This window comes from Paroedura picta, chromosome 16 (assembly GCF_049243985.1).
Source record: "Paroedura picta isolate Pp20150507F chromosome 16, Ppicta_v3.0, whole genome shotgun sequence".
Lineage (NCBI taxonomy): Eukaryota > Metazoa > Chordata > Lepidosauria > Squamata > Gekkonidae > Paroedura > Paroedura picta.
In genome coordinates, this window is record NC_135384.1 from 54979 (window position 1) to 68716 (window position 13738).

Genomic DNA, 13738 nt, shown 5'->3' on the forward strand with positions numbered 1-13738 from the left:
GTTGCACCCCTGGAATTTCTTGGGGAGCTCAGGGAGGATCTTGCCTGAGTCCCCTGCAAGTTTCAGGAAGATTGCACCAGGGGGTCCCATCCTAGAGGCTCCCAAAGACCTTTTCCCATAGAAGTCTATGGGAAATCAAGTTAAAACCAGAGATTTCCAAACCTACATTCTATCCAATGGAGCGGATAGGGGTACCCTCTTTGGGAGCCCCTAGGATGGGACCCCTTGGTCCAATCTTCTTAGAACTTGCAGGGGAGTCAGGGAAGACCCTCCCTGAGCTCCCCAAGATGTTTCAGAGGTGTAACTTACACCCCCTCTTCTCCAGCCCCCGGGAAAGGGAGGGGAAGGATTTCCAATGCAAGTCAATTGCTCCATTGACTTGCATTGGCTCTGAATCGATTCAGACGACTCAGAATCGATTCGGATCGATCCGGATCGATCTGAATCGGCCCGACCTGAATCTAAAATGGTTCGAATCGGCCCTATTCAGATCCGAAACAGTCCGAATCGTGGCCCCCTTGCACATGCCTACTCCCCAACCCATGCCTAAACTAACCCTACCCAAACCTCAGAATCTACCAATATAAATCCCCATTTTAAACAAATTTTATATGCAAAATATCAAAAATATTAAGAAAGCCCATGCCGTTTTCTCACCATGTCACCAAGCCTTTCACAGCCCTAACACTCCTACTAAACCCACAAACTGCCTAACACAACCCAATGCCTATGCTAACCGTAACCAGATAATTTAGCCTAATATAAATCCCCCCTTTTTTACATCAACTTTCCCCACCAGCATTACCTGTGTCTTCTCTGGGTCCATCTGGTTCTGCCTCACCCGCCCAACTACAATTTCCATGCTGTGTTCAGGACTCAGCCAGATGCCTCCATGGCTTTGATGACAAAGTGTACTTGCAAATGGAGACTCTCAGCTTCATCACTCTGGTCTCATTCAACAGTAATGCAGACGGTCGGCGAGTGCAATCTGGGATGATCCGCAGTGGTTCTTCCAAGAGTTAAATGAGGCAAGGAGGGTGACTCTGGTAGGATCACCATGCTGCACTCTTGGAAGGGACAGTGGGCAGGAAGATATTCTGGGTAGGAAGACAAGATCAACCCTGGACTTCCAGGGACTCCAAACCACATGTATGAGACTGGGGTGGGGGAGGAAGATATGATAGTAACAGGAAGTAATGTTTGGAAAACAGGGGGACAAGATTTGAATGGATGCATGTGCTGAGACAGGCTGGAGGCAGAAGCTGGCCTTCAGGCTGTACCTATTGGATGAACTTCCAGGATGTCCACGTGTCCTGGAGCCCTCTGTCCATGCAGACAGGCATTGCTCCTTCCTCCTCTCCAAGAAGAGAGCCCAGGAAGAGCCACTACCCCCAGATTTTCCACTGGAGCTTAGGGCATTGCCCCCTCCAGGAAGCCAGGGGAGAAAGTAGAGGGCCTACGAGCATCAGCTGAGCTCCAACAAAGCAAAGGTGGGGGCAGCTTCCACTGAAGCAAGTACAAACACATTCCCTGCTGAAGTCCAAAGGCTTCTTGTTCTGTTCCAAAAGAAAGCCCCTCCCGCCACACATTCAAATAAACAATCTGAAATTTTAAAAAGCAATAAATTAAACATTTTATTCCACAGTTTTGGGAGGGAAATACAGAAAACAGCATTGCTGAGAAAGCAGATTTGTGGTCCTAGAAGAAAAGCCTTCTCAGAAATCCCCCCCCCCTGCTTTTGCTGAAAAGACTGCTGCAGACTCCGCATCTTTTCTAGGGAAACAAGCAACATCCAGCATGGGGCTGGGGGAGGAAGTTGGTAACCTCCAGATTGGGTTTAATGATCTCCCAGAATTACCATTGATCTCCAGACAACAGAGCAGACAATTGAGCCCAGAGCAAACGGTGGCTTTGGGTTGCAGGCTTAAGGGACGCCCATCCTTACTGAAATCCTTCCCCACCCCAAGGACCATCTTCCCCACTCTGTGCCTCCTAATCCCTTGAAGTTTCTCAATATCCCCACAGTTAGCAACTGCGTTAGGCTGGTTTCCTGTCCAAACATTTTCAGCTATGTCACGCCTGAGCTCCGGAAATCTGTCCGTCCCCTCCCTGCCCAGCCTTCCCCTATCCTCTATGGAGCTTCTGCTAGCACCTAGCAGCATTTTCCATCACACTCCCTGATGGATCTTCATGTGTGGCTGCCACCCTGACCCCCACACGCACATTAAATTAATAGTTCAAACCCTTCCTGACAAAAAAGGAGACAAAATCATTGTCTTAAAAAAGTGAAAGCTCCCACCCACCTCACACTGTTCCCTGAAAATCTTTTCTTGCTCTAGGGGCAATCCCCACCCCTGAGACTTTTATCTGGTTACCAGACAGAGCTTAGGAAGAGACACCAATCAAAATGTTACCACTGGTCCTTTTCATTTCCATTGCCCTGGACCAAAACCCTCCCCACACCCAAAAGGGAGGTAGTGGCCCCATGCCCACATCAGCAGCCAATGGAGAGTGAGCCTGGCACCAGAAATCACCCACAGGAGCCATGCATCCATGTGTCATCATCCACCCAGAAGTACCAGTGTGCACAAGAGGGCCAGAGCGGTCACAGCAGACAGAGGCGCCTTGGTGGGATGTGTGGCCCTGGCCCCACTGCTTTGGCTATGCTGGGATGAGGAAGAGGAGCCCTTTCCTGAATGGGGAGGGTGGGAGCCCGAAGGGACTACTCCAACAACCCTTCTTCCTTCTCCTAGGGCGGGTCGATCTTCATGGTAACCTGCACCTGACCCACTTCCTCCATCCTCGTCTAGAAGAGACAATGTGGGGGGGGGGGGAGAGAGAGAAAACCATCAGTGTTGGGAGGTGATCAGAATCTCTTACAGCTGCTTCCTTCCAAACTTCTCCCTGGGCCACCTGAGCACTTTGAATAGCCACCCCAGGGAGAAGCAACTCTAGCCTGGAAAGGGATATGGGGGGGGGGGGGAATGAGGAAGCAGACATTCATTTACCTAGGAAGAAAGTCCCCTCCCTATTTAGGGTCCAGGCACTATGCAGCAAGCATGATGCCCCTCCTTCTCCTGGGCATCCTTGCTGGGCTTGGGGTGCTGCTGGCTGGCTGGGGTGGGACAAGTCTGGGGCACTACAATGGTCCAGGCAGCCACAGAGGCTCCCCAGAAACAGAAGGCCAGAAGCCCTGACTCTCCCTCCCTGATTCGAACTAGAAGTCTCTGGAGTCTCTTCTCCAGGCAGTACAAAGCTGCCAGGACCTGTTCTGGTGGCAGAATCTACCCCCTGGCCCATGGAGCTGGAAGAGATAGAAAGGACCTTTGCAGAGCTGGAGACACACCTGCATCTTGGAAGTCCACGTCTTGTCCATTGCAGGCACCTAACAGGTGAGAGGTGGCACCGCGCAAAGCCAGGAGATGCTGCCGGGTGGGCAGGTCTGGCTGTGAAACATCCACCTCCACCTCAGGATTGTTGATCTGGTTCACCAACCCATCGCCTGTCACATCCGGGAGATACCTACATCACCTCAGAGACAAGCAGCAAAGGGGTGGGTGGGGGAGACAGACGGGTACCAATACTAGTCAACAGACAAGCCTGATTCACCATTGGCATCAAATATCTGAAAGCATCATGAATAAACTTATCTTTACTAGGAAAGTGGGAAGAAGACACTCTAGATTTTGGAATCTGGCATAAGGCAGAAATCAAGGGACTTCGGCTTGTTTTTTCCTTGTTGAATGGCATACCATTTGAAACATCATATTCGAATGATCTAAGGCACTTTTTCTGTATCTAACGGTGTTTCCTCCCGCATTCCTAGGCTATGAGCAGTAATTTTGTGTTCCCAACAGACAGTTGTCAATGATCCAGAGCTCCACTCCTGCCTTACAGAGCAGCTGTGGAAAGATTGTGAAATTAGAAACACTTCTAATCCATTACATACTTGGGTTCTTTGGACTAAGAGAGTCCATGTTATTTTTAAAAAATACCCAAAGTTTGGTCTTTACCTCACTTTGCTATGATTCCCAAACCCGGGTTGGCAATGACTTTGGGAAAACATCACCTCTGGTCCCTCTTAAGCAGGAAGGTATGTACTTTAGTAACTACTATCCATGCCAGTGTCCTTTCATTTGCTCCACCCCCCTCCCCATGGCTGCCATATCTGCTATTCACCAGAAGGCTTTTGAAAAAGAACTTGGGAGTTGCTAGATCACCATAATGTCATAGAAGTCTATTCCTAGGATAGTAGAAGCTAGTAGATCAGCTTCCAGCTTCCATTAAAAGAAAAATCAGTCCCTAGCATTTACTGTTGCAGAGATATAAAGGGAAAGGAACACTCTACAATAAAAAAAATGCTAGCAGCGGCCTTTCTATAAAAGGAAACAAGGTAGGAAAGCAGGGAATGAGTAGCTGGTGGCAAAGCAGCCTATCAAATCAATAAATATCTCAGGGAGGGGGGAACGATGAATGTGGGGGGGCGGGGGGCTGTGAGGCAGGGGAATACAAGGAAGGTGCTAGATGGATGTCACACTGCCACTGCAAGTGTGTCTTCACGTTACACTGAGAATTGTCTCCAAGTGCAGAATCCCCACCATGTGCTCTCCTGTTGTGAAACTGGATTCCTGAGGAAAGTTCCCAGGTTGCCTTAGGCTAAACAACTGGGAGCTCACCCCCCAACTAGGCACCAGCTCAGGCAGGCAATTGCGACTATTGATCCCCAGAGCAACAGACGACAGAACACTGCAGAGAAGCTGTCATCAGCTGCTGGCCAGGATGCTGTTGTGCTCTGCCTGGCCTAGTCAGGTGTACAGACTGTGCCTGTGGCAGGGTTGAGATCTCAGGCATGGGAGCCCCTTCCTCTCAAGGCAGCTAGACCTCCCACCTATTTCTGGCTCTGTTCCTTCACTGGGCACATTGAATGGCATCTCAGTGGAGCTAGTCCTCCCTACAGCAAATTCTTTGAATGGTTGAAGCAGACAAGGGGAGCCTGATTTCTCCTGTGATCACTGCAGAGAGTTCCAAACCCCCGTGGAAGCAAGGCAGGCCAGCAGAGAAAGGAAAGGAGCTGACCCTTCGTGCCAGTGCTGCTGTGAGGGGACCTTCAGTATGTCCATGTGTGGTATTCAGGTCTCCAACAAGGGAACACAGACCCTGGTACAGTGCCGAGGCAGGCCCTCTGGCCAGGTGCCCCGCATACAGCAGATGTGCCAAATCCAAGTAGGATGGCAGGAGAAGTTCACCCTGCCCTAAGGCAGCCAAGAAGCCACCTCACTGATTAACCCAGCCACACAGAACCAACTGGCAGGAAGGCAATTGAGGCAGAGATGGATCTTCCCTCCACCCATCCTTACCTATACCGTGCTTCCTTCAGTGCCTTACCCTGGCTTCCCAGGTAAATCTGAGTCTCCTCTCCCTTCCCCCACCAGCCTTCTCCAACCATACCTTCCCCGGGTCTGCCCATTCCAGCACAGGTCTTCATTGGTCACGTCAGCCGCCACCTTCTCGTCACTGCAGAGGGTATGTGGCAGCATCACCCAGAAGCGGCGCATAAGGCGGAGTTTTTCCTTCACGTCTGAGATCTGAGGACATAAATGCCACTCACATGCAGGCCTGCCTCTCCAGGCAGACTCACCCCCTCCTTCTAGGTTCTGGATCATCACAGACAGGCTATCACCCTGCCCTCCCCACAACGTTCATCCCAGAGCTTCTGCTCCACTCCTAGGGAGGCCCGACCTTCCCCCCCTCCTCTGTGAGGCTGACATTGTTTCCCATTCTGCTCTGAGCCCTGGGGGTATAGGTTGCATCTTTCAGGGAATTACCACTTCAGGGCTAAGCCCCCTCCCCTCAAGGGGATAGAAGCAGCCGACCACAGTCCTTGAGGCTCCTGTGCCAGCCTGGTCCTCCCTCCCTCGGGATCAGGGCTTGGAGAACAAACAGCTCTTGTGGGAATGGGAAATTACTGGCCTGGATCCTCTTTCTCCACTAACTCAAGCAGTTTCTTGAATTTGTGGAGCTCTTCCACAAAATGAGGGCCCTTGAGCTGAAGTGGTACAGCTGCTGCCAAAGCAACATGTTAAAAAATCTGCTCCACCTGGCTTCACCTATGCTCTGCGAACACCTAGTGTTTCATAGGCACCCTGCTGGAGCTCCAAGCCTGGAGGAACGTCTTCCAGGCCACTAATCTGAGTTCCACAGGGCCCCACATGAGGCACACATTCACACCAGCAACATGCCTGTCATGGTGTAGGGGAGGGGCTGGAATTTATTATTTCTCTCTTGAGCGCTCTGAATTTTTCTCTTGAATCTGTAGTCCCATGGAAAGAGCACTATTTTCTTGAACACCCAACAGCAGCAGACAGAGGCTGCTGAAGCATACCTACCAGCCGATCCAGGTTGGTTCCTGCTGCAGTGGTCGGCTTCTCCTCAGGCGAGTAGGTGCGGAACCGCCACTTAGTCTCTTCATGGGAGGCACGTCGGGAGCGGGCTGGGGCCGGGCGGGGACTGCCACAGCTCTGGAAGACCTTCACAGGGAGAATGGCCAGCACTTATAGCTAGGGCAGGTCCATATAGATCTTGCCCTTGGAATTAGACGGCTCTTACCCTAGCAAGCCCATGCCAGGCTAGCTGAAAAGCACAGATTCAAATAGTGTCTCTGGGAAAAGCACAGGGAGGGCTCACAAAAGGCCCTTTTTGAGGCCCTCAGAGGCAGAATCCATCAGTGTGGCCTGTGCCACCCACTTGGTAGAAAACACCTGGCACTGGGGTGTTGTTGCAACTGGAGGGTGGGGCACCCAGGTTGCTCCAGCAGTCAAAGCAACATTGGCATGGGAGGCCAGTAAAGAGCCTCCAAAGTTATGGCTCAGGGGGAGGGGCATCTGACTGGCCCCAGCTCGGCCTGAGTCATCAGGACTCCTGAGATGGTTCCACATGGGGTCCAGCTCCTGGGGGTCCAGCTCCTTCCTTACAAAGATGATCTAAAGCAGTGGTCCCCAGCCTTTTTATCACCAGGGACCGGTCATTCAGAGGTGCTTCTGCCATGGCCTGCCCCTGTGTCATGACCTCCCATACAAATACTGACCAGTGCCAACCCTGCTTAGCTTCTGGGATCTGACAAGATCAGGCTAGCCAGAGTCATCCAGGTCAGTTTAGGACTGACCAAAAGGAATGACTGTTTCACACTAGTTTTATTATATTTCTTTATATATGTTATTTATAGCAGGCCTTTCTCACTGAGACTCAAGGAAGATAAACCAGTACAATCAAAAACATAGGACCTCCAGTAAGCAATGTGACAGGACTAGAATCACATAAATTAAAGCCAAATAAACAACCTGAATCAAGGCTGCCAAGGAAGGCCAGGGTTGCTAGGTGAGGGCTAGCAATGGCCAACCATCTCTGGACATCTCTGGCCTTGAAAACCCTGAGGGGTCACCAGAAGTTGGCTGTGAGAAGATGGGCCTTTTTCACTACCAGGTCACTTAATAAGCATTGTTATTCCAGGTCATGTAAGGCCACAGACAGTGGCTACTGGGCAGGGCCCTCTTGCAGCTCAAGGCCATGCCCTCCCAAGAGCAGGTGGTGGCATCAGCAACAGTCTGGGCTCGGCTTCCCCCCATAGCTTGAAGGGAAGAGCTGTAGGCATGGCGTGGGGAAAGGGCAGCACTTGGAGGAATGGAGCAGAGAGATCCTGCAAGCAAGGGGAGTGTCTCCCACCATCCCCTCTTCCTACACCCACCTTGGCTGATGTCTGTACACCATGCTCCTGCAGATACATGATGCCCTCTGATATTTTCACACCAATGGAGTCAGCAGCCAGTTCAAAGTTGAAGGGTCCTCCGAGCCGCTCCGCCAGCTGAATCATTGCATCTTGGAGAAAGACCAGTAGCAGGGCAGGGCAACACAGGAAGAGAAAAAGGGGGCTTCTTGCATTTGTTCCCCTTCCCTGATGTCCCCAAGCCACAAGTCCATGATCTCCCTCCAAGGAGCCTCTGCGGTGCTCCTCCCCTGTACTTTCAGACTAGGTTGGGGAGCAGGGAGGTGAATGAGTGCCATGGCCCCAGCAGAGGAGTTGGACCCTTTGCCTCCCCCTGCTTGACCAGCTTCTCATGCAAACTAATGCCACTGCCCCATCGCCAAAGCAGAAATGCCAGGAAGGAGAGATCTTCCTAGATGTGGTTCCCTCCCACCCCTTGCAAAGTCCCCAGCTCCCCCCGGCCACTCACCAAGGTAGCGTTCCCACTCAGGCTCCATCTCTGCGGTGCTTGCCAGGCAGCCCTTCATGACATTGAGGCAGAAGCCGCTGCAGGCCTTGAGAGCGGGAGTCCCACGGCACAGCGGGCAGTAGGAGAGGCGTGTGTGGGCTCGGCGGCACTCCCCAGTGGGAGACAGCTGCAGGAGGACACAAGCAGACTGAGTACTTTCTTCCCTGATCCCAGCTGGTAGAAAGGGAAAAGAGAGGCAGCCACCTATGCCCTCAGTCTCAGCAGAGCAGATCCCCCCAAAAAGTGTGTTGCCAAGTAACAGAGGAAGTGGGGGAGAGTCTACATATACGGAGCAGCAGAGGCAGCCCTCCAGGGAACAGGATCCGAGCTACAGTCATAGTTTCATAAAGTTGGAAGGGACCTCCTGGGTCATCTAGTCCAACCCCCCCGCACAACGCAGGACACTCACCACCCTATCACTCATCCACTGTAACCTGCCACCCCCTTGAACCTTCACAGAATCAGCCTCAAATGGCTATCCTGCCTCTGTTCTGTGCTCCCCTAACGCCCAAAAAGCCCAGGAGAAAGGGGACTGACCGGTGCCCCATCACTGGTTCTCTTACCTGGACTGCCTGGGCCACAACACTTCGGCCAGCTGCCAGGCCCTGCACAAAGGTGCGAGCAGCGATGAATGCCCGGGTCACCTGAAGAGGAGTAGTGGGAGCCCTATTAGCACCTCCCAAGGAGGAACCACAGAGTGGGGGAATACAACACCTGGGCTATGCCAGTGGGGTTTGGGTCACTGTCATGGTCCCTAACCATCCAGAACCTGAACTGCTCTGTTTGTGGTTTGCAAATGCTTGGAAAGCTGCATGGATCAACCCAATGCAAGAAGCAAGAGAGAAAGAGTATCTGGCAAGGTGAGATAGCACTGGAGGAGAAGGGGGTGTTATAGGTACTGCCATATTAAGCTGCAAAGAAAGAAACTGAGCTCAGTGGAGCCCCCATGCCAGGGATAGGAAGAGGGGTGGATCACCTGCATACGGAGCAGACGAGGGCTGTCGCCAAAGGCCCGCAACTCATCAGCTTGGCGCCCCACGCACTCCAGGTACTCCACCGGGAAACTGTACTGGGGGTTGAGGAGAGGCACCATTCGCTCCAGCAGCTGGGCCCAGAAATCACCCAAGGCCTCCTCCAAGCCAGGCTGAGACCCCTGCAGGTGGCGTCGGAGCTCCACAAATAGGCCCTGGAAAAGGCGTGCATGCTGGGCGTAGAGGTGCCCATAGGACCTGGTGAACATGTTCTGCAGTGAGTGCTCAGCTCCTGCCAGGAGCTCTAGGAAGAAATCTGCAGGTAGGAGGGAGGGAGGGAAGAAAGAAAGAGTATTCAGAAACAGGCACACTGATGAAATAAAAGTTCCTCTGAATCTGTGCAGATTGTCTGGTCTTTCCCACACCACCAAAGATGGGAAGACCTTGGGAAAGTCAGCTGTTTTTGTCTCCAAGGACTTGGAAAAAATAACTGCAGAAGAAAAAGAGGAAATTGGTGAGTGAGATGCTGAAAAAACCTGCCTATGAAACAGTTTATCTTTTAAAAGCAGTAAAATGCTTCTTGGGGCAAGGTTTTCAAACTCAAAATATATACTCAAAATAAGACAGTTTATTTTCAAATTATTCCATTGGCAAAACTGAAAACAATGGGGGGGTCATGGGAGAAAAACTTCCTAGGAAATATTTTCCCTTTTTAAGTAAGGAAAACCATGTTTTACAAAGCATCTCAGTCCATCCAAGTGTATAGCATGAAAAAGGGAACTGATTGCTTGGGGAAGGGGACATTGGGGGGATGTTAGTTTGTAGCAGGGGAAACTGGCAAGGGTCCAGGGCAGGGGATTAGCTTTTATGAGTCACAGGTCACTTCTTCAGATAGTGCAAATTTTGTTGCTTAAAAGTAAATAACGTGGCAACAATTAATATGCTACTATCACTGCAGAATTTGTTTTCTGCAACCAACTTATACTTCTGCTTTCTGAAGTGTCAGGTGCCAGAACCGGCAGTCTGGGCCAGTCTTGGGCATGCCTGCAATTATTCTTATAGAAAGCAAATATATCTTTCTTGTTCAATCGCCTGACTACACCAATGACAATACTTGTAATTCACTTAAACTGTGATACCGCAGGCGCCTTGAGTTGTCCAGACCTAAGTTGGGGAGGGGGGCAGGTAAGTCTTCCCCCACCCCTCCCCGGCAATGTCCGTTCAAAAAGAAGCGGGAGGGGAGGGGGTCACCGCGGACCCCGTTCGCTCACTCACCCTGGAAGCGGTGCTGGCGGGAGTTGAGGGTGCTGAGCAGGAAGGCGGCCGCTTCCGCCACCAGCGCCCGGAGATAGGCGCCGCCGCGCTGGCTAAGTTGCTCCTCGGTCCGACGGCCGCAGCACGTGGACTCCTGTGGGCAGATGCGCAAGTGCTCCCCTGCGGAGAGGGGCAGAGGTCAGGCAGACCCCGAGTCAGCGACCTGCCCTGCCGCCGTGTGGGGAGAGCGACTCCACAGGCCGTCTCCGCCTCCCTGCCCACGGCCAGGCCGCTCCTTTTCCAGCTGCGCTCGCCGAGGAGCTTCCGGCAAGCGACCCCCGTCCGGCTGTCCTTCCACCGTCCGGCACCAAGGTGTCGGATCTTGTCCGGGAGACCCCCCCCCCCGGGGTCTCCTTGCGCCTCTCGCCTGGGAGTCCGCGCGGCTGCCCCCTCCTCCTGCGGAGGTGCTTTCTTCGCAGTCTGTTAACGGTGCGTGGGGGGGGGGGGGTCGAGTCCCGCGTGAAAAGTTTGCCTTGGGCTCCCTAACATGGCCAGTCCTGCAGCCGGCGCTCGCTTACCCGAAATAAATCCGGGCGGGAGCGAGGCTGGCGAGAAGCCGCGCGCCGCCAGCGCCTGCCGGGTCTCCGTGCAGCTCTGCACCCCGCTGCCGCCGCCGCCGCCCGCCGGCGGGACGTCGGCAGCGGCACAAAGGAGGAGCGCGGCCAGTAGCAGCAGCGGTGGCCCCATCGCGCAAGGTGAACGGAGCCCCAGGAGGGGGAAGGGAGAGCCGGCCGAAGCCCCTGGGCGCCCTCTTGCTCCGCGTTCCGCCCGCCGGTGAAAAGACTGTGAGATTCCAAAAGCACCGGAGCCCGCCGGCGGCGGCGGAGACAATGGAAGCGACCGGCCAGACTGGGGGTGGGGGGTGCCGGGCCCTAGCACCGCCCCTTCCCAGGCGGGCGGGCGGGCAGACAATGGGCGCCCGGCAAGGGGGTGAGGCGGGGTCCTAGAGCCCTTGGATTCCCTCAGCCTGGGCGCCCATGGAAGGGGCAGGTACCCCCCCCCGGGATAAAGGGCCTTAAGCTTCCTCCCTGGGGCCACCTAGGAGCCACAAGTGGACTTCCCTCCTCAGCTGGACGAACTGAGTGGATCTTCCCCCTCACACACATGTAATTCCTTTATCCTGAAGCAGACCCTCCCTCTACCAAGGGTAAGGACTGGCATCCAGTCCCCAGGGTACCAGGCACAGGTCTTTTAGCCTGGTCCTTTTAACTATAGACGCTGCCAGATCTTGAACCCAGGACCTCCAGAGGCCGAACAGGGGCTCTACTGCTGAGGTACTACCTACAGGGCCTCAGTATCCCTTCCGTTTGGTCAGGCTCCAACTTGTGTACTCTCTGTTGGTTTGTTACATCTTCTATCCCACCTTTCCTTGTGGTCCAAGGGGCTTACAATGCCCCAGGACTGGGACAGCCGTGCCTGACACTCTGGTCCATCAGCGCAACTTGCAACTTGTATACCCCCCTTTTCATTTCCAGGAGGAGTTCCAAAGTAGCTTACAATCATCTTCTCTCTCCACAGTAGATACCCTGTGATGTAGGTGGAGCTGAGGGAACTCTGACAGAACTTCTCTGCAATAACAACTCTAAGAGAACTGTGACCATCCCAAGCTCACCCAGCTGGCTGCATGTGGAGGAGTGGAGAATGAAACCCAGCTCTCCAGATTAGAGGCTGCCACTATTCAACCACTGAACCATCCTCCTCTTCCCCCACCCCTGTTCTGCCAGAAGCATGCTGGAGGTGTTGAGCTTGAGGACAGTAGTGCTGCCCGTGTGCAAAGCTCCAGAGCCAGCTGTAGAGGAAGAGTTTTTCTTTCACAGCTTGAAAAACATCTTGCCCAGGCCCCTCCTCCTTAACTTTTACTTTGCTTTTAAGCTTGGAGCTAGACAAAGACTTCTGGGAGGCCTGAAAGCTTCCATGCAGTTTGGGTTGTTCTTCATGAAAGGTATTACATGACTTTGGCCTTTGGATGACACCAGATTCACTAACATACTCAGGTGGTCTCGGTCCCAGCATGGCTAGTCTCATGATCATCAAAAAACTCGGGACTCCAACAGAGATGATGCTGAGTGCTCTGTCTGGGAGCTCCCAGCATTTTCTTTCAATTAAATGGAGTCCCAAACTGAACTGAGACCATGCTGAATATGTATGTGTGAGGGGGAGCAGGATCCTTTGGCAACCACGTTTCCTTTTGTTGCTGACCATGCTGAGCATTAATGATTTCTCCGAGTTTGATCGCATGATGTGTCCAAAGTGAGCGAGCTTTAGCTGTAATATCTTGCCTACTAATGACAGTTGGTTTGCTCCTCTCTAAAACTATCATGTTGATAACTTTGGCTGTCCATGGTATTCACAGCATTCGTCTCCATAGAATCATAGAATCATAGAGCTGGAAGGGGCCATACAGGCCATCTAGTCCAACCCCCTGCTCAACACAGGATCAGCCCAAAGCATCCAAGAAAAGTGTGTATCCAACCTTTACTTGAAGACTGCCAGTGAGGGGGAGCTCACCACCTCCTTAGGCAGCCTATTCCACTGCTGAACTACTCTGACTGTGAAAAAGGTTTTCCTGATATCTAGCCTATATCGTTGCACTTGTAGTTTAAACCCATTACTGCGTGTCCTCTGCAGCATCCTGCCCTCCTCCAATTGACAACCTTTCAAAGAGGGCTATCATGTCCCCTCTCAACCTCCTTTTCTCCAGGCTGAACATTCCCAAGTCCCTCAACCTATCTTCATAGGGCTTGGTCCCTTGGCCCCAGATCATCTTCGTTGCTCTCCTCTGTACCCTTTCAATTTTATGTACATCCTTCTTGAAGTGAGGCCTCCAGAACTGCACAGAGTACTCCAGGTATGGTCTGACCAGTGCCGTATACAATGGGACTTTGACATCTTGTGATTTTGATGTGATGCCCCTGTTGATACAGCCTAAAATGGCATTTGCCTTTTTTACCGCTGCATCACACTACCTGCTCATGTTTAGTTTACAATCCACAAGTACCCCAAGGTCTCGTTCACACACAGAATCCACAAGTACCCCAAGGTCTCGTTCACACACAGAATCCACAAGCACCCCAAGGTCTCGTTCCAACACCATCTATTCTCCTCCTGTCTTTCGCATCCATAGCTTGTTATGGGCACTTTGTATTACAGCTGATATCCTTATCTTTCCATATTCAGTTCATGCTT

The 13738-nt window shown here is 52.5% G+C and overlaps 1 protein-coding gene across 3 annotated transcripts; it reads right to left on the minus strand.

Moving 5' to 3' along the window:
• Positions 1-1608: 1608 nt before the first annotated feature.
• On the minus strand, positions 1609-11722 carry GPC2 (glypican 2). 3 transcript variants are annotated; one of them, XM_077314172.1, is made up of 10 exons: positions 11071-11430; positions 10514-10672; positions 9244-9554; positions 8831-8911; positions 8229-8394; positions 7742-7872; positions 6387-6527; positions 5449-5585; positions 3347-3522; positions 1609-2806 (listed from the first exon to the last, which is right to left on the minus strand). In XM_077314172.1, the coding sequence occupies exons 1-10, from the start codon at positions 11237-11239 to the stop codon at positions 2562-2564; spliced, it is 1716 nt and encodes a 571-aa protein (XP_077170287.1). In that variant the 5' UTR covers positions 11240-11430; the 3' UTR covers positions 1609-2561. The 3 variants fall into 3 exon arrangements, with proteins under 3 accessions (XP_077170287.1, XP_077170288.1, XP_077170289.1); XM_077314173.1 differs by lacking the exon at positions 8831-8911 and having other exon boundaries at positions 11071-11432; XM_077314174.1 differs by lacking the exons at positions 1609-2806; positions 3347-3522 and adding an exon at positions 3538-3902 and having other exon boundaries at positions 11071-11722.
• Between the last annotated feature and the right edge of the window lie 2016 nt (positions 11723-13738).

What these genes read in the sequence shown, in the direction of transcription:
- GPC2 (XM_077314172.1), bottom strand. Translation starts at nt 11,239, where the DNA reads ATGGGGCCACCGCTGCTGCTACTGGCCGCGCTCCTCCTTTGTGCCGCT. An exon ending in TGAGTGGGAACGCTACCTTG is followed by an intron (nt 7,873 to 8,228) that starts GTGAGTGGCCGG and finishes TCTTTCTCCAAG; the next exon opens with ATGCAATGATTCAGCTGGCG. An exon ending in GTGTACAGACATCAGCCAAG is followed by an intron (nt 6,528 to 7,741) that starts GTGGGTGTAGGA and finishes CTCCCTGTGAAG; the next exon opens with GTCTTCCAGAGCTGTGGCAG.